The 19,600-nt window shown below is 45.9% G+C and overlaps 1 protein-coding gene across 1 annotated transcript in view; it reads right to left on the bottom strand.

Moving 5' to 3' along the window:
• CDH13 (cadherin 13) overlaps nt 1–19,600 on the bottom strand; it is a 1,031,132-nt gene that overhangs the window by 250,390 nt on the left and 761,142 nt on the right. Inside the window, exon 7 of the mRNA XM_082677069.1 lies at nt 2,511–2,689. Coding sequence (XP_082533195.1) covers nt 2,511–2,689 — 179 coding nt within the window. The remainder of the gene's footprint in view (nt 1–2,510; nt 2,690–19,600) is intronic.

Genomic DNA, 19,600 nt, shown 5'->3' with positions numbered 1-19,600 from the left:
TGTAGGAAGAATTTGCAAGTGCCTTCAGGAGAACTAGAGGTTATGGGAAAGCTGGTGTGTGTGCGTGTGTGTGTTCTCGCACATGCGTGCTGGGAGGGGAATAAAGGGAGAAATGGAAAGTTCTTACTTGCCTCTGAAGAAGATAATACGTCAGTCAGGCAGTCATAAAAATAGGGAGGTTTGGAAAGAGAATGAGAGACAAAATGGAGGAAATGGACTTAAAATGTTCTTTTTTCTGCTTCCTATTTTTAACGAGAAACGATTACATTTTCCAAGTGACAATCAGAGTTTCAATGCAAATTTCAATCTCTTCCTCTCTTTCCAATAATTCCCCATTTTCAGCTACTGTTTCCCACTTTTCACATGTAAAATCTTAGTGTCATCTCCAATTCATTCTTGCCAATATGCCAAGAAACCTATAATTAGGAGTGCTGAAATTGTGGTAGGTAGTGGGCAAACAAACATGCAGACGATCACATCTGTTTTCAAGAAATTTACTGTCTAGGCCAGCGGTGCCCACTAGCACTTTCTGTGATGGTGGTGACAGTCTCTGTCTCGGCCAGTATGGTGGCCACTAGCCACACAGGGCTCCTGAGCAGTTGAGATGTGGCTGGTCTGACCAAGAAATTGATTTTTACATTTTAATTTCAAGGATGTGAATTAAAATTTAAATAACCACATGTGACTAGCGGTTACTGCATCAGGTCTAGACCTAGAGGAAGGGGATATTCTTGTGTTTTTTTTTGTTTTTTTTTTGCGGGGGGCGGGGCACACGGCACGTGGGATCTTAGTTCTGTGACCAGGGTTCGAACCTGCATCCCCTGCATTGGAAGGGAAAGTCTTAACCGCTGGACCGCCAGGGAAGTCTGACAGAAGGGGATATTCTTTAAAGAGACAGATGACAGTGTAAAGGAGCATGTGACAAATGCCATGTGAGGGCTGCAGCTCAGAGCAGTCAGAGTGGAGGAGGAAGAAGGCTGTGGAAGACTCAGCGGTGGAGCACCGCTTCCTAGATGGGGCGCATCTAACCCAGAAGCTTGTGAAGAGCTACAGCGAGGAAAACAGAAAGGAGGGGAGAAGGCATTTCTCACCCAAGGAGTTTTTAAATCAAAGACACAGAGGGGAAAATGCACAGGACTGTGAGGGAAACCCAGCCCTCGTCCTGCGGCAGATGGTGCTTGCAGAAGGTCAAGGGTGACTGCCAGGGGGCACGTCCATGGAACGATGCCCTGCTGGGAACAAGGGATCCCAGGATGGGGGCAGATCTGGGGGGGTGATGGAGGCAGAGAATCCTCAAGTGGGTTGACATGCTGTGTGAAGGGCCAAGAGGCTCTCCTCTGGAAGGTAGCCTGTGGGGGATGACAGGGTAGCCCTGGGACTTGGGAAATAGGCCAGGGCCACCAGACAAATGTAGGGGGATGTAAGTGGGCCAGGAACACATGCCCCCCTAAGTGCGACAGCTGCTACCAGCTCCACCTGACTGTCACAAGTGGTCCGACCCATCGTCCACATGTCCACACTGGGACCCCGATTTCCAGAATTTCTGATTTTCAGAAAGGCTGGAAATTGGAATTTAAAAAAATATGAAATCAAAATATTTGGATATGGCGACTAATATGAAACTTTAAAACACCCTGGGCCAAACCAAAGAGCAGGCATGTGGACTGACTGAGGTCCACGGGGCACCTGTCTGTGACACGTGACCTGGAAGATGGGTGAGGTTCCATAGAGATCGCCTTGCAGGACAAGAGCAGAGACTGAGGGGAGAGAAAGGCTCGGGCGGAAACACTGGCACAGGCAGCAGAAGGTTTGAGAAAGAAGTAAGTCAAAGCTACCTGACTCTGTGACAAGGAGGAGAGTGTCAGTGATCTGGGACAGTCACTTCCCTCCCCTTTTCTTCCCCCCTCCCTCCTCCACCCTCCTGGCAGACAGGTGAGGCAGGCAGAGCCCACAGTCGCTGGGGCCTCAAGAGCAAGTGGTCGGTGATGTACGGTTCCCAGGGGGTAAGGGCAGGGGGGAGGGATACATTGGGAGATTGGGAGTGACACATACACACCACTATATATAAAATAGATAACTAATAAGGACCTGCTGTACAGCACAGGGAACTCTACTCAGTACTCTGCAATGACCTATATGGGAAAGGAATCTGAAAAAGAGTGGAAACATGTACATGTATGACTGATTCACTTTGCTGTGCACCTGAAACTAAATCAACTATACTCCAATAAAAATTAAAAAAAAAAAAAAAGAGTAAGTGGTCAGTGAGGAAACAGGCATCGAGTTGAATGAATGCAAATAAACGCAAAGGACATGGCTTTTCCAGTGTGTGTTTTCTGGGGTCACGTAACATCCCATCACCCTTGACAGATTCTCCCCAATCCAACCATGTGTAAATATCTCATTTCCGCTGCTACATAAAGTGCCGCTGACGGAAGCCGCATATCTTCCCTCATGTGAAAGCCATGTTCAATTCTCATGAAAAAGAAGTTGTGTGCTTTGCAGCTCACCTCCCGGTCCAGCAGTGCAGGTGACACGACGGTGACAATGTCTCCTTTCTCAGGATCGATGTAGAACATGTTGGGAGAGGGCCTGTCAGGCGTCTGCTGACGGATATTATACCGCAGGAGGGCATTATCCGTGGCCGGGTCGTCCGCGTCAAAGGCTGTCATCCGCATCACCGTGGTTCCTGAGGGGGCAGGAGCAGGGGATGGTCACTTGGGGGACAGCGATGGGCAGAGCCCCTCCCCGCACCTGGGCAATGGCAGTGGAGTGATGCGTCAATCACTTTCCAAATTAAAAAAGCAAAACCCTTCCCTGGCTCCGTTAGGTTTTAGCTTTCCTTCCGCCCTCCCTCTCTCCTCCATCACGTTAAAAGACCTGAAATAAAGAAATCTTTCCTGTTCAGCAGATTGACAGCTTAATTTTTCCTTCTCCTGATACGCTGTTTATTTCCACGGGCTTTCATTTCATTGTGGATGTGGCTCTGTGACAATGGCCTTCACTTTAAAATCTCTTATTGAATGCCTACCACGTGGGGGGCCCTGGGCTGGGTGTCCGGGAAAAAGGGGTGCCAAAAAGTCACATTCCCTGGGGTCCGGCAGGTCGGCGCTAAGCAGGAGAGAGAGCGTTTGAAAATAATAAAGCATTCACAGCGCATTGAGAGAGGGTGATGTGAATACGGATGAGAACAGCCTCATCTAACCACGGGCTCAGGAAAGGTTGCCGGTGCAGGTGGGTGAGTAGGTGTAAGCGAGGGGAAGGAGGGGCGCCTCAAAGGGAAAGGTACTGCAGTTAATTCCGGTTACAGGGAATGGGCGTGGATGTTACTTGAGCATGCTCTGTGCGCAGCCGCAATGCTGACACTTTAGAGACGAAGATGGTATAAAGACGAGAGTGACGGGGACTATTTGATTGTAACAAGGTTGAGAAGGGTGTCGGACACAGGGCTCGCTCACACACAGCTGATATGAAGGGCGACTGGCATTAGGTGCTTTGGAAGACAACTGGATAGCAACTAGTACAAAAAAAAAAATGCATTCACTCTCTTGGCATTTACCCTCAAGAAACACTTGCACGTGTCGACAAGGGGTTTTGGCGGGGATGTTTACGGAGGATCCGAGAAACATTTGGAAAGAACCTAACCATTCAACAACAGAGGAATTGCTAAAATGATGTTATCCCTACACTGTGAAATACTCTGCAGCACTTAGAAAAGGTTGTACAGATAATGTGCCCTAACACAGAAGGCTCTCCAAAACTGAATGATAGCAAGTTGGAAAATGTTATCCATAGTATAACATCATTTTTACGAACCTACTTGCAAACAGAAAATTCCACAAACTTTATGCATATATTTTTCAGGTACAGTTTATGTCCATAAATGGATAGAAGAAGGTCTATAAGGGTGAACTTCACACTGGCTTTGGTGGTTAAACCTGGGAAAGGAGAGAGGGCACTGGGATTAATGGTGATGCAGGGACGAGGGAAGATGGTGGCCGATCTGTAATGGTTTGATCATTTTTACAAGGAGCATGTAGTATTTTGTGATTAAAATTTAATTTGAAGGGATCATAATTATAAACACCAATAGAAGCACGGTCTAGGGTGGAATCTGGCACATTTACCTGCTGGTCTTGACAACCGAGAGCCACCATATTTGGCTCAGGGTGACGTGCCCAACTCTAATTTTTCACTGTGGTTTACTCTTCTGTGAATGTAGGGCCCCATCTTCTGATTCTGAATCCTCTGAGCCCACAACATGTGAGCTAATGGGTAAGAGATGGAACCAGCAGACCTATCGTCCCCAGCAGGAATACTCATATACAGAAAATATTCAAGCTTAAAGGAAACATAGAGTTCATCTAGTTCAGTCACCGTCCCGGTATTCCTTTCCCTTTTATAACAGTGCTTCCCAAGCCATCAAAGCCCGTTTATTTTTTCCCATAATCAGAATCAGATTATCAGCCATTAGGTCCGAATGATCAGGCAAACGGATCTGACCATCCTAAAGTAAGATCTATCTGTTAAATAGTCTCAGCTCATCTCATCAATCTGTGAAATAGTCTCACTTAATTTCACCAATGTTGCCATTAAACCAGATGCATCCAGACACATCTTCTGCTCTGTGTTGTGTCTTTGCCCTTCTTTGTTTCTTTGTGAAACTGCACCAGGGCAGGCTTCAGGGACAGTGTCGGAATAGATCCTCGGCACATGCAGCCCACTGCCTTGTCCCCTGCCTTCGGACCATGTCAGCAAGCCATCTGGTTCCTGTGCTGCTGCTCACTGAGCTGCACTGTGCAATCAGGGTTCTTTCTCTGCCCAGTGGTCCAGGAAGCCGCTGCCAGTCTGTCAGCGTTAGTGTCAAGGGTACACTCGTTTGCCTTCCTGGTCTAGGAAAACAGGCCCACTTGGGGGTCTCTGTCAGAAATGAAAGGCGACTTCCAGGCCCACATCTCACCCCGGGCCACGCTAAGTGAGCTCCATGTGGGCAAAGACCTGGAAGGAGGCCTCCACACCACGGATGCCCTACAGGAAACAGTCCTCAGCTAAGGACCTGTGACCTGGTGCCCTGCACTTTGTTAGTGTCTAACGAATGCTTGAGTGATGGAATTTGTGCCCTATTTAATATGCCTTTAATTGAAGTCAGAAACGAACAGGCATGAATGTATAAAAAAATGAAGCCATCATGGTTTGTGATTGTCATGGCTTCGTAGGAAGGAAAAAAAGACCTCTCAGGGTGATGAATTTTTAGTTTCCACCAGGACATTCATTGATAATGTCTTTTTTGGTATTATTTTTTGCAGATTTGATAATATGGGATGATAAAAAGTTATCCTGGAATACTCCCAAGGTTACACAGAAGATGTTTTTTATTTTAATGAATTGTTAGGGAGTAAGTGAACTTGGTCTTAAGCCCTGCCTTTGTCTTTACCCTGCTGTGAATACACACCTGGATTTAATTCTGAGGCCCACTTCTGTAGACAATGAGCATTGCTGAAGTCATCTAAATAGGTTTGCAGCATTGAAGGAAACGACCTTGGGGTAACATCTAGGTTCAGGTCTTAACTAACTGTGTGAACTTGAGCAAGTTAATCAACCCTCCTTGAACCTCAGTTTCCCCATATGCCCCCTCATAACGTTAGGACATTAGTAACACTTTTCTCTATGGTCACTGTAAGGACTTGATGGGACAATACATTAAATAACTTGGTGCCGTGCCTGGTACGTTAGAGTTCTGAGGAGGATGCCTTTTATCACCGTTCTGTCCTGAGTTCTGAGCCTATCATGGCGGTGCAGGCAATGACCTCAGACGAAGGAGCTCAGAAGTAAGTTGTCCATAGAAACCGGCACCTGCTATGGCAGAAGCCCCGGTGCCCATCATCTCAGAGTTGCCCTGCCTTACCTTCTCCCTCCCGCCTTGTCCACAGTCTTAGTTTATAGATTTGGGTTTCTACTGTGGAGATCACAAATCTATGATAACACATACACATGCGTGTGCATGCACGCACGCGTACACGCACACACACACACACACACACACACACTCACACACACATTCTGGAGCCGCCACTGCTTCTCCATACGGTACTCTAGTACTCCTCTAGGATCAAGGCTCTATCCCGAGTCCTGGTATATCTGATGGGCCCGACACCCTGTTCTTGTCCTACTCCTCCTCTGGGGGCTGGATCATGATTTTCTTTTCTTTTTTTTTTTTTTTGCGGTACACGGGCCTCTCACTGTTGTGGCCTCTCCCGTTGCGGAGCACAGGCTCCGGATGCGCAGGCTCAGCGGCCATGGCTCACGGGCACAGCCGCCCTGCGGCATGTGGGATCTTCCCGGACTGGGGCACGAACCCGCGTCCCCTGCATCAGCAGGCGGACTCTCAACCACTGCACCACCAGGGAAGCCCTGGATCATGATTTTCATACTTCCAGGTTCTGCAATTGGCGGGCTAAGCCTCCTAAATCACCATTTCCTAAATTGTTTCCAAGGGACCCTGGTTCCATGGGTTCATCAGAGAAACATATTTGGGAAATATGCAGAAAGCACAGTTCAGCAGGTTTCCCTCTTGGAGAACTTCCTAGTATCCTTAAGAAGCAAATGCATATTGTGAATCTCCAAGAGAAAACAGCATCTGTAGCATTTCCTAAACTTCTTTGTTGATGGAACCTCTTCATTTTAAGAACTTCTTTATGTGATGGGTCACATGGTCCTAAATTTTGCCCTTGGGGGACACAGACTGTGTTCTATTCATATTTATAAGCTTGGTAGCTATCACTCAATAGGTCCTCTGTCAATGTTCTTTGGGTAGAATTGCGTTCTTGCAACTCACCATAGCTTTGCCTTATTCCACAGTGACCGGAAGTCATGGATAACTCATTAGTGAGAAGATTGGACAGCACTGCCTGGACATTTTTCATAACCAGGCATGCTCCCCCACTACCTCTGAGCTCTTTTCCCCCCCTAGAGGTCCTTGTTGGACCTGGGTTTAGCAGACATACACCAATTCCAAGTCCAGGGCTGATGTTCAGCATGTAGGCACCAGGACAGTTGTTCCACGGCCTATGGATGGCCCCTATGCCTTAACCTTGCCCACGCCCACATGCTGGACTCTGAGAAGAAGGGCTCATTTATGTCCATCAGCCCAGCAGCTTCTCATCTGTGCTTATCTTGTGCTTATGTGTGCTTCCTGATGGCAGAGAAATGATAATTATACGATAGACACACGTGTGGGTCCTCCATGTAGTACACTTCTGTCTTCTTCCCCATCACAATATTCTCCCATGTGTCAACATAAATGATAATCACTCTGTCACTCCCAGAGCTGGATGAACTAGCAGTGGTCCCTCCAAAGCAAAAGAATTACAGGCTGCTAGTTGAAAGCCCCAAGTCAGGCCGTCATTTTCTTTTGTCGAAGGACATGGCTGCCAGTGTGATAGGCTGATAAACAATTAGGAGAGTTTTGTCTTGGCCAGTAGCCCCTTCCTCTTGGCTGTGTTTCTCTGATTAAAGACATGTGCCGCCTGGTGTCATGGCCTTGAAGCCGGTGTTTGAAGTTCCGCTTCCTTGTGATTTCAGGCATAGTCACACCCTTGAGAAGTGGAGTGCAGCTCTGAAGGTCAGGGGCTGTTTTCAATCTCCAGGTAAGGTCAGCCAGCCTCAAGAGTGGGAGACTCCAAAAGACCGCTCGCTCTGTGCCACAGCTGACAGAATTCTACTGTTCTTGACATTTCTTTGTCTTCATCCCCAAACATTTCCGTCACATGATCAAAAGTGTCAGACTCCTTTTTTAAAAAATGATATTCTTATAAGTGAATAATATATTGAGACATGAACACGGACATTCATGTCTGTATTTGGCAGTGAATACACTTCGATAGCACAGTCGAAGCAACTGTATGCTTTCCAGGGGGATGCAAAACATAAAAACCGATATGATCAGAGATGGCAGGCATCACTAAGTGAGCTCCTTAGATGTGACAAAATGTCACATCATCAGAAAGCATCCAACTCATGAGAGGAGGTAGGGCATTCTAGCCCCACCCAAACATCTGTCTCTGCGACTAAACTGTCTCAGGGATGTGCCTCAGAGGTTACTTTTAAGAGAACACGGCCACAGATCCGGCACAGCATAACCCACTCCTTCGTGTTCATTTCCGTGTCAGAAGGAAAGCCCTTAGACTCTAGGCACCTTGACTTGTTTAGCTGGGTGGGAGGGACACAGAAGTATTGTGGAGTATGTCTAGTCGGACTGACATCGATTTGAAACTAAATTTCTGTTGGAGTCCTTCAGGTTGAAGGGGTTCTGGGCATCCTGATTCCAAACGCCCAATCAGTGTTCTAGATGTGGGATGACAAACCAGCCAGTGTGCCCAGGGCTGAGTGCATTCCAGGACAGACCTGGGCAAACCAGAATACGTGTGTCACCCTATAGGCCAAGTTCTGCTATCATATACAGACATATCTCATGGTCACGACTGTCAGAGTACAAACATGAAAATCGCTGCCACTGTGACATTAGTGGCCTGGGACATGCAACTCCCCACTGGCCAACCAGTTTGGGACTGCTTTCTGACCACACACGTGGACACAACCCAGATCTCCCCTAACAGTTGTTAATGGCGAGAAGAGAACCGGGTGAACAAATGCAGGCAGAACAGTGTTAGAGGCACTGCTGAGGATGTGGGTTGTCTGCTTTCAAATCCTGCCACACCAGGAACCATCTGGATATCCTCGGGCAAATTCCTTTACTTTGTGGAGCCTCAACTTCCTCACTTACAAAAGAGCATTTCCCTTAACCGGCTATTGTGGCGTTGAATGAAATAATGCAGTGTTTCTCAACCTTTATTTATCATGATCACTAATATCTAGTAAGACACCAAGAGTCTTTTTAGATATTTTTTTCCTACCTGTCATCCCCTGCCATAGATATCTATCATGGCCCTTTGAGGACCACAAACCACTGTAATATCTCATGTTTTTAATGTCTCCCCAAGCACCAATTTTTTCCCTCTTGGAGGTGATAATGTCTCCAATGAGAATGTATAAATTAAGAAATATAAAGTCCAGTGCCTAGGCAGTGATAAATATTAAGTGTGAGATATAAGTTTTATTTACTGTTTTTTACTAAAATTTTTTTTAAATTTTTTTGTAAGTTTTATTGATATTTTTATTGACTGCTGCAATTTGCAACTCACTTCCGGCGGGCGGACCTCATTGCCATGACGATGGTGATGGGCCAAATGTCTCATGGGACCCAACCACATGGACTGCAACTCATACTAGTTCTGGGACTCACACCCAGGATCTATAGAAGCAGAGATTAATTAAAATCTCATAAGGAAACAATCCCTCTCTTCCCTTAGATAAGTCTAGAAACTTCTGTTGAGCACATGCACGCATGATTCATCTTCCTCTGATCTTGTCAATGTTTCCGTGTACACAGGAATTAATATGGAAACTGTCAAAGAGTAGTTGACAGAAGATACCAAACCAATCTGATAGGTATCCAGAGGCAGCCCGCACTCTGCAGTGCATGCATTCCTGAAAAGGCACCCATGGAATGAATCGTAAATAATGTCTTATTTCCCCATTGACCTACATTAGCATTTCAGACCTGCTGTATCTTCATTTGAGGGGGGGTCCAATCAGAAGCTGCTCCTCGTAATTCACTTTAACTCTTTCTGCTTATCTCCAAAACACTCTGCTAGCAGGTGGGGTGGGGGAAGGAGGTGGGCTGTCTGCTGTGGGTGAGGAGACTCTTAAAGCCCTGCTCGATACTCCGGAGGAGACAGAAGAGGTGCTCTGACTCTGACTTTGGTGGGGAGAGAAGGGGGAAAGCAGGTTAGATCCAAGGCCAAGGCCAAGCTGGGAGATTCAGCTTTGCCACCATTTCTCCTTTGGGGGGCCTGACCCTCTGTTCCCCAATTATCTAGGGATTGTCATTTACCAGCACAAAGACTCTCTCGCACTTTTCATTTGGTGGTCAGGCTGTGTGTTAGACCTAAAAAGTTCTCGATAATGTGAGTTTTGATGAAGATGCCAATGACCTTTGGCCTCTCTTCTGACAGTAGCCCAGACACGTTGGCCCTGAGGGTGCGGCTCTCTGGCCCCATTCCCAGAGTGGGGTCATGAGAGCTGGGGCAGGAGTGAGAAGCTCAAATGTCCACCCAGTGCCCACACGGTCACTTACATGAGTAAAGTGATTTTGATACAGTTGGGAGAGGTGGTGGCTAACTAGAGGGTACATGTCCGCCAAAGAGGCAGCTACCTTTTAGTTCAGGGTAAGTGCTGCATTTCTGAAATGCAAGTCTGGAGAAGCCAGACCTTTTGATTTTTCAAGACAAGGTGGGAATTTGGATTTTCATATAAACTGTCAAAATATTTACATGCTGGACACTAGTTCAAATGTAAAATACAGAAGATCACTGAGTGGGACAAAGAAAGCCAAATAAAACAGATCATGGCAGGCTTAGTCCCAGGCTCACCAGTTTTCAACCTTTGATCTTGGCTGTAGGTAGAGGCGGTTCTTTCCCCCAAAGACAGTAACTAAATATTGTTACTATAATCTCTGGTGATAGATTACAGTGTAAGAAAATGGCATATCCACTATAAAGAGTTCACCCTTCTTCCTTCCACCTCCCTTTTGGAACAGGGAAGTTCCCCTGTGTGGCCCCAGCCCCAGCCAAGTGGGAGGCAGTAGAGACACAACAATACAAACATGTGATGCATGTGTCATGTGCTAACTTATTTGATCCTATAGTAACTCCAGGAGGTATGTCATATTGTTAAACCCTTTGTACGGGTGAGGAAACAAAGACTGAAAAGGCCATATAGTCACCCCATGAGCCAGGATTTGAACCCTGCTTTACTGAAGAGACTGTGGCTCAGACTGTGAGTTGCTACCCAGCATCCATTCTTCCTTGCTTCCTTAGTAACATAACTCTGATTTCAGCTGGCCACACTGCTGACTAGGTGAGATGCTAGATGTCCCAGCTTCTCTGCCAGCTACTGTGGTCACCGACTAAGGTTTAGACAATGAGATATAATTAGAAGTAAAGTGTGTGAGACTCCTGGGAAGGTTCCTTAAAGGGACCTCATCCAGAATGTGTGTGCTTTTGTAACACCCTCTCTCCTCACTTCCTGATGCCTGGGATGCAGATGTGATGACTATTATAGCTTCAGCAGCCATTGTGGACCACGAGGTGGCCCTTCAAATAAAAGCCACGTGATAGAAAGGTAGAGCAGAAAGACAGAAAAAATATGAGTCCCTGAGTCTCTTATGACCACGGAGCTTCAAGGAAAGCTTGGAATTCCTCCCTTTGGCTTTGTTTACATGAACAAGAAATAAATGAAAGAAAGGTGAAAGCCCATCTTGTTTAAGCCATAATCATTCTGAGTTTGCTATTTCATGCGGTCACAACTAATGTTCTCTGAAAAAGGAGAAAGTAAAGATTGAAGAAAATAAACACATTTTATTAAATAGTTTTACTCTAGAAAGTAAATTTTGTTGCTTTAGCCTAGAGCTAGAGGGCACTAATTTAGACAAGTGTAGAAACATCTAGTCACAATTGGTAGGTATTTTCAAATATTCAAATTGATTTCCACTCACCTAACTCATCTTGAATCCAGAGATAATCTTTCTATCAGGTGGTAAGACTGTCCTATTAGTAGCCTCCAGCAAATCATAACTTTGTATTGTCCCTTCCACCTGGACTGTGTGTTTAGCCGTCTGACATTCTCTGGCCAATGGGACACGTGGAAACATACAAACAGAGGTTTGGAAGTACTTGTTCACAAGAGCTTGTCCTCCTGGAAAGCAGCCGCCATCTAAAGATATCTGGGCTCTCCTGCTGGAGGGGCCACATGTCTGGAAACTGATGCTCCCTGGCTGACACCCCTAAATACCCATCAGACATGCAAGTTGAGGCCATCTTGGAACAGTCAGCTCCAGTTGAGCTTCTACGTGACAGCAGCCACATGGCCAACCTCAAGCAGGACCAGCAAGAGAACTGTCCCACTGAACCCATCCCAACTTGCAAAATAATGAACAACTAAATGGCTGTTGTTTTAAGGCACTAAGTTTTGGTGTGTATCATTATACAGCAGTAGATAACAGGTAAAGGAGTGTAAGTGGATTAACCTTCACATAGAAGCTAGAAAATACTGTATAATTTAAAAAACAGTGTGGGGGGCTTCCCTGATGGTGCAGTGGTTGAGAGTCCGCCTGCCGATGCAGGGGACACGGGTTCGTGCCCCGGTCCGGGAAGATCCCACATGCCGCAGAGCGGCTGGGCCCGTGAGCCATGGCCGCTGAGTCTGTGCATCCGGAGCCTGTGCTCCGCAATGGGAGAGGCCACAACAGTGAGAGGCCCGCATACCGCAAAAAAAAAAATAGTGTGGAAGTTGCCATTTTAACTAACCGAATAGCACACCATATTTAAGGGATGGACCAAACTAAAAAGGGACAGGTACAGGCAAAAAACTGATGAGAAGAGAATGCAACCCATTTCCTAAATGTTGGGCTTTTGGGGCTACCAATGACATCACCATAAATCACTGCAATATGCTGACCGCTGAGCGTGGTGGTTGCCTAATGGATATTCTCTGTTAAAGCACTGAATCAAGCTGGCACAAAGTATATACTTTCAACGCAGGTTTGAGATGAGTAAGTACCTTCAAATAAGAAGACAACTCTGTTCTTAAAAGTGAGAACACCTTCAATTTTGAGATAGTTGCCCACCTCCTTTAATAGCAGCCAGGAGTGCCTCTGTGTAGCTGCAATTACCACAGGCTTGATTTGAAATGTGATCGACTTCTCCTCTCAAATTTGCTCTCCCTCCCGGGAGCTAGTTGGTTTTTTAAACACAAATTGACAGTCAAATATGTAATAAGTTATGACAAGTTGAGCAATGGCTGTCCCCCATCTGTTTTCAAAGGTGGTTTATTTTTATAGGGATAAAGAGATGGTGGCGACAGAACCACCTTATCATTATTTCAATTCTTCCGTGGCACCTGCTAAATGTTCAATCTCCACAGTGCCTTTGCCCTACTTCTCTGGTGAGCTGTTGTTTGAGCTGCAGCGGGCCAGATGTTAGGAAAAATAACTGTTTTTGAGATAGAAGGTAACACATGGTAAAACTGGGGTCCCTCCTGTCAGGATTCACTTTATTGCCCTAATTTCTTTGTTTCATCCAGCATTTTGAGGTAATGTTTTTCTCAAAACCTATTCAAAATTCTATTTAATCTTTTTATCTATAATTCCTTTCTGTGCAGCCCTTTAAAAAGGATCCAGGAACACTGTTCAATTAACTGATCTTGCCTAAAATACTTCAAAAAAGCATTTTTAAGTGGAATCTCTATCCCCAGTACTGGATTAGTACAAAGTAGCTGAAATTCTCGAATGTGAAAATATTTTTTCCATAAAACTGAAGAAAAATAAACCAAAAGGAAATTGTGGTGTATTTTTTGTTTGTTTGCTTAACCAATTTAAGAGATATTTAAAAAGCAATTCTAGTTCTCCTTAGAGCAGTGGTTTTCAATTGAGGGTGATTTTATCCCTCAGGGGACACTGGGGAATGTCTGGAGACATTTTGGGGTCGTCACAGCCAGGGCGGGGTATGTGATGTTGGAACCTAGTGGGTCGAGGCCAGGGATACTGCTAAACACCCCACAATGCATAGAGCAGGCCCACCACAAAGAATTACGCAGCCCCAAATGTCAAAAGTGCTAAGGCTGAGAAACACAATCTTCGAGTTATTTATACCTGGGTCTCTAAAAGTAATGGCACTTTTAAAATCCCATACCCAAAAAATTGAAACAATTTGCCTCTCTTTTGGAACTCTCTCTTGTAGATGTGAAGTTCACTGAGCATAGAGATACTATCTCTTCTGTATTTATTCCCCTCACAGTGGCTCAAATATTAGTACCACAGAATATGCAAATATACAGAATATATAATGTTTAAGAACATGCTAATACTAGACATAAACTATTATATATAGAATGGATACACAGCAAGGTCCTACTGTATAGCACAGGGAACTAGATTCAACCTCTTGTGGTAAACCACAATGGAAAAGAATATGGAAAAGAATGTATATATATGTATAACTGAATTGCTTTGCTGTACAGCAGAAATTAGCACAACATTGTATATCTACTTCAATAAAAGAAATTTTTTAAAAAGAAGAACATGCTAATTCTAACATCATTTAGTTTTCCTGCTTAAATTTTTTTTTTTTTTTTGCGGTATGCGGGCCTCTCACTGTTGTGGCCTCTTCCGTTGCGGAGCACAGGCTCCGGACGCGCAGGCTCAGCGGCCATGGCTCACATGTGGTATCTTCCCAGACCAGGGCATGAACCCGCGTCCCCTGTAACTGCAGGCGGACTCTCAACCACTGCGCCACCAGGGAAGCCCCCCCTGCTTAAATTTTATATAACTCAAAGCATGAAGATCTTCAAAGATAACAGGATAATGAGCTTCATAAGAGTAGTAAGAGCTTCGTAAACATTTGTTGAATGCACGAGTGAATAAATAAATGAATAAGGTAAATGAATGAATGAATAAAGGATGAATATTTTTATTTGTTATCATCTTTCTTCTATTACAGCTTGAGGTAATGGTGAAGGTATAAGCAGAAACAAGTAAATAATTAATGCCTGACTTCCACTAAATATTAATTCCTAAGTAAAGTCTGAAGATAGGCCTATTGCCCTCATCATTTTAAGGGCAAAGGCGAGGCAGTTTTGCTATTTAAAATCATTGGTTTGTTATTTCAGTTTAGCCTATATTAGGCTGGGCTAAACTGAGATAACAAACCAATCCATGCGTCAGTGGCTTAACGCATAGGGTTAATTTCTCCCTCAGATTCAGCTCATATTGTGGCTCCCTTTCAAGGGGTTCCTTTCCCAGTTGTGATGTAGGGACCTAGACACTGGCATCTTGTAGCCTTGCCACTGGGACACGTGGTTTCCTGACTGTTGTGGGAGAAGCAGAGAGCTGCAAAGCCACGGGCAGACTCATTAAGTGCTTCATCCAGAAAGTGCAGATCACCACTACTACCTGCAGTCTACGGCCAGGTCGGTGTCTCAGGTAAGCTCAAGAGCAGGGCCGGCTTCACGGGTGTGCGGCCTGTGTGGTCGGCCGCGGTGCTGTGTTCAGAAGGGCCCTGTGCTTGTTTTAATGCTCTCCTGTCACCCTCTTGACAGTCTTAATAATTGTTGAACAAGGGGCCCCCCATTTTCATTCCACAAATCATGCAGCCTGTCCTGGTTAAGAGCCAGGAGCCAGACCTGCGAGAGGCCTGGGAAATGTACAAGAGGCATCGAGACCCCCCTGGGCGCAGCAGGAATCTCGGTCAGAGATCCTGCCAATCAGGCCATAACGCAGAGCCCTTTGTTTCCATCATTAGGGCTCCAGCGGTTACTGCTCATAAAACTCCTTGCTTCCCCATGGTTTCATCCCTATTAGGCGGGAAGCATTACGTAACAGCTCAAGAAGTCTAAACAGCTTCCACGCTGGTACGCGACCTGCTCAGTGCCGGCTCCCGCCTCCCAAGCTCTGGGTTCTCTGCCCTGGGAGACCTGCGCAAGCTTCTTCTGGCGCCCAGCTCTTGAGCTGCTATCTTCCTGGCCTCTGCCTTGATTTCCTGGATCCTACGCTGCCTTCTTCTTTTTAATAAAATACTTATGCTCGACAACATGGGTCCCACCAGATGTGGGTCACACACCAGTATGAAATTAAAGCAACATGTGGAACTATGCCTTGCAACCCTGGCTGCTCATCTGAATCAACTGGGAAGATTTAAAAATACTCCTAATGCCTGAAACTCACCCTCAGAAATTCTGAACCTACTGACCCGGCATGGAATCTGGAGAATGTGATCCTGGCAATAGATGGGGCCAGACAGATGGAGACTCTGACACTCTATTTATTGGCCATGTCATCTGGGCAATACATGCAAGTTCACACAGCCTCAGTTTCCTCACCTGTAAAACAGGCAGACACCTGAATGGGTGACATCACTCGCCCACCGACCAGGCTATCCAGTGGTCAGTGGCTGAGCCACAATGCCTTTGTCCCACTCCACTCCAGCACAGGTCACGTCTCTTAGACATTTCAGATTACACTTTGCACGTGGAACAGTTAATTTTCAAGAACTCTCCCTGCAGACTGGCTATAGAACACTTTTGCTCTGACCCACTAGAGCTTGTCTGGGGCATCTCTGAGCCATGTCAGGAGCCCCAAGGACCAGCAGGGCCAGCAACCCGAGTTGTGGTGAAGAACAGATAGACGATCGATGCCCCCAGAACTGCACCTGTTAGGTAAATAACCTGCCTGAAGTCACAGGCATGGTCAATGAGGGGCTCAGGGAGGTTTGCAGAGGCAGGAGGAGGGGGCTGGTGATTACTGCAGTAGCAAGATAAAAATGAGGCAGGATGCGGAAATACGGCACATCTGAGACTCGAGACTTTGCCTTCAACGGGAAGAAAGTGTCGGCAAATTGCTGGTGGAGCTGTAATGTTGCTGATTTTGCAAACACGTGTTCTTCAACTTGATAAGTAAATACATATTGGGTACCATAGTGATGTTGCAAGCTGTTGTTTTATGGCTGGGAAGTCAGCTGCCTGTGATTTAAGCGAGCAATGGTATTTATAAAATAACACTGACTTAGAAGGAGTCATTTTATGAGTCTGGGGAATTGGATCTTTTATGAAGAATAAAACTTGATGAAGGAGCTTGATCAGGGTCACACAAATCTGAAATTAAACGCGCTTGGGATTGAAATCTAAGCGGAACCCCTCTGGATGTCTGGGCTCTCAACCTGGAGAAGGGTGACAAAGCTTCTCCCTGACAATCCTGCCATGTGGAACTGGAGAGTCATTTCCACTTGCAATGACTGTTTCGCTCCAGGGCGAATGTCACTTTTGAAAGCTGCATTACCTCTTCCAGGCCATCAGGACACCACTCATGGAATAACTCAGACACCACGTAAAACTAAGCGATGCATATCTGACTCACACTTGTATCACACAGAACGCAACACTCAGGCACCCAGTAGGTGCTCAGTAAATATTTAGTGATGGAGTAAATGGAGAACAGATCCAATAGCGTCTGGCTCACTCTGTATGAACACTTCCTCATTTCATTTATGTTTTTATTTTTATTATTATTTTTTTTTTGCATTACGCGGGCCTCTCACTGTTGTGGCCTCTCCCGTTGCGGAGCACAGGCTCCGGACACGCAGGCTCAGTGGCCATGGCTCACGGGCCCAGCCGCTCTGTGGCATGTGGGATCTTCCCAGACCGGGGCACGAACCCGTGTCCCCTGCATCGGCAGGCGGACTCTCAACCACTGCGCCACCAGGGAAGCCCTCATTTATGTTTTTAAATTGTCTCTCCTGTGTGTGTATTTCAGTCTCCTAATGGTGCTGCCTTTCCAGATGGGAATGTTCTCTTCTTGGAAATAGTCTGGCAGGGGAGAGACAAAAGACATCTGCTTCCCAAGCTGAGAGAACCAACAGACACATGATTCAGGCTGGACTGACTGGATGCACCCCTAGATAAAAAATGGTACTCATCCGATGGAGTTGTTTTGTGGATTAAATGAAGTTAATATATGTAATATTTAACCCAGGACTCTGTGTTCTTTGAGAATATGATTATTATTACAAGATGAGACAGGCACAGCTCACAGGAACCTCTTTTGATAAAGAGGTAGAAGTTAAGTCTGAATAAATGCACGATTAGGTGAAATAGATTTTTTTTTTCCTTAAGGTAATCTTAGGTTGCATAAATAGACGTAGACTATCAAATACAAGGGAGGCGATCATGATTTTAACTCAATATTAAGCCTCAGTAATATTTCAGGGTCTGTTCCATGCACTGGGTGACTCGCAGATAATCAAAACACAGCCCCTTCTTGCAAGTTGCCAAACTGATCTCGGTCTTTCCTTTAGCCATGTCTGTCTTTTCTGAAATTCTTCCTGTTAGCCAAGATCAATTCATAAGCTTCCACTATTGCCCTGCAAAGGGAGGGCCAGGAGAGCTACCCTCTAATGCCCAAAGGCCTGATGCCACGAGTAAGAAGTGGCAGAGGGAACGTCGTGTGGTTAGAGGGGCCCCTGCGTGACTTGGCTCCTTGGCCCCTTCCTCCATCTTCCCAGTCCGCGGCACAGCATCTCCAAATCTCTCTCCATATCTCTGACCTCTGCTTCCCTCATCACATCTCCTTCTCTGACTCTGACCCTTCTGCCTCCCTTTCATAATGGCCCTTACGGCCTAGGGTTCTGGAGGCAGGAAATACACAGAAAGTTGAAAGTGAGGGTGTGCAAACAGGTGTGTGTGTGTGTGTGTGTGTGTGTGTGTGTGTGTATGTGGGGTGATTCACTACCACTAAAAGCCCAGGAGAGCCATATGGATCTGTGACAGGGCTTCTTGTACTGTAATAGTTGCCTGCTACAGAGGAGGATGATGCAGAGGCTGTTTGAGGACAGACAAAAGAGATATATGGAAATGGCGGGAGCCAAACGTGACCCCCTCTTAAGGTCTCTTCGTGCTCTACCAGCCCATGTTACCTGCAGGGCTTGGAGAGACCACAGCTGCCTCATCAGTGTGTAATGGACCCTTCGCATTTGCACAACCTAAGAATCTCATTTTCAATAAAAGATATGCCCTCACGGGCCAGTCCTGTGCCCACTCCAAGGAAAGCAGAAATTCTGCCTGTGTGTTGCAAATATTCATTTATTTCAACTCCACTCTACTGGGGCCACTTTGTGGCAGGTCCTGAGCTAGGACCGTGGATACGGAGATGAATAAGACAGTCCCTGCTCCTCAACTTTCCCACATTCAACTAGGAGAGACAGAAATGCTTAAACGCAAAATTGCACCACAGTGCAACGCAGGCACTTGGTAAAAAGCACATTCAAGGTCGTTCTGAAAGCATCTCGTGGTGGGCAGCATGGATCTCCACTGGCATAAGGTGACGGACTTAAGAATGTCTTTAGCAGCTCCCAGCTGCGATTTAGGGCGGGGACAGTCTCAAGTTGTTTTTCCCTGCATTACCACTGGGAATGGTCTGCTCACCTCTGGACTATTTGATTATTACTTAGCATTTAAGTCTTTAAAACATTTCCTTCCACAAAATAACCTGCCCATTTACTGAGCGCAAAGAGGTATTAAAGCCTGCAAAACAGCACCACTGGCCATCTTCAAACTCTCCCTCCTGCTAAGAGAGTGGGCACGTTAAAGAATTTTTAAGAGCTGGAAACTCTGAGACAAGTGAATTTGCAAGTCAAGTTGAAAAAGCACCGAATTAAAGGTCCTGAGCACCCATCACATCAACCAGTGCCTTCCATGCTTTTGAACATTTAGGTCGCCCTGAATGCAACCTCTTAAATACCATCTGCCCCAGACATGGCCCGCAAAATAGGAAAGTATTGTGGTACAAAAGACCCCATCTCAGTAGAGAAAAGAAACACTACAGTAAGCCACAGGGTCCTAAGCAACTCATTTTGCCAAAATGTGAGCAGTCAGAAGCCTACTACCTGTGATTGACGGCAGGAAGGGGTCAGCCAGCAACTACAGGAGAGACTGA

The sequence above is a fragment of the Grampus griseus genome (genome assembly GCF_964374135.1).
Source record: "Grampus griseus genome assembly, chromosome: 19".
NCBI classification, from domain to species: domain Eukaryota; kingdom Metazoa; phylum Chordata; class Mammalia; order Artiodactyla; family Delphinidae; genus Grampus; species Grampus griseus.
The sequence above is the reverse complement of the archived record's forward strand: the minus strand, read 5'-3'. Positions and strand labels throughout refer to the sequence as shown.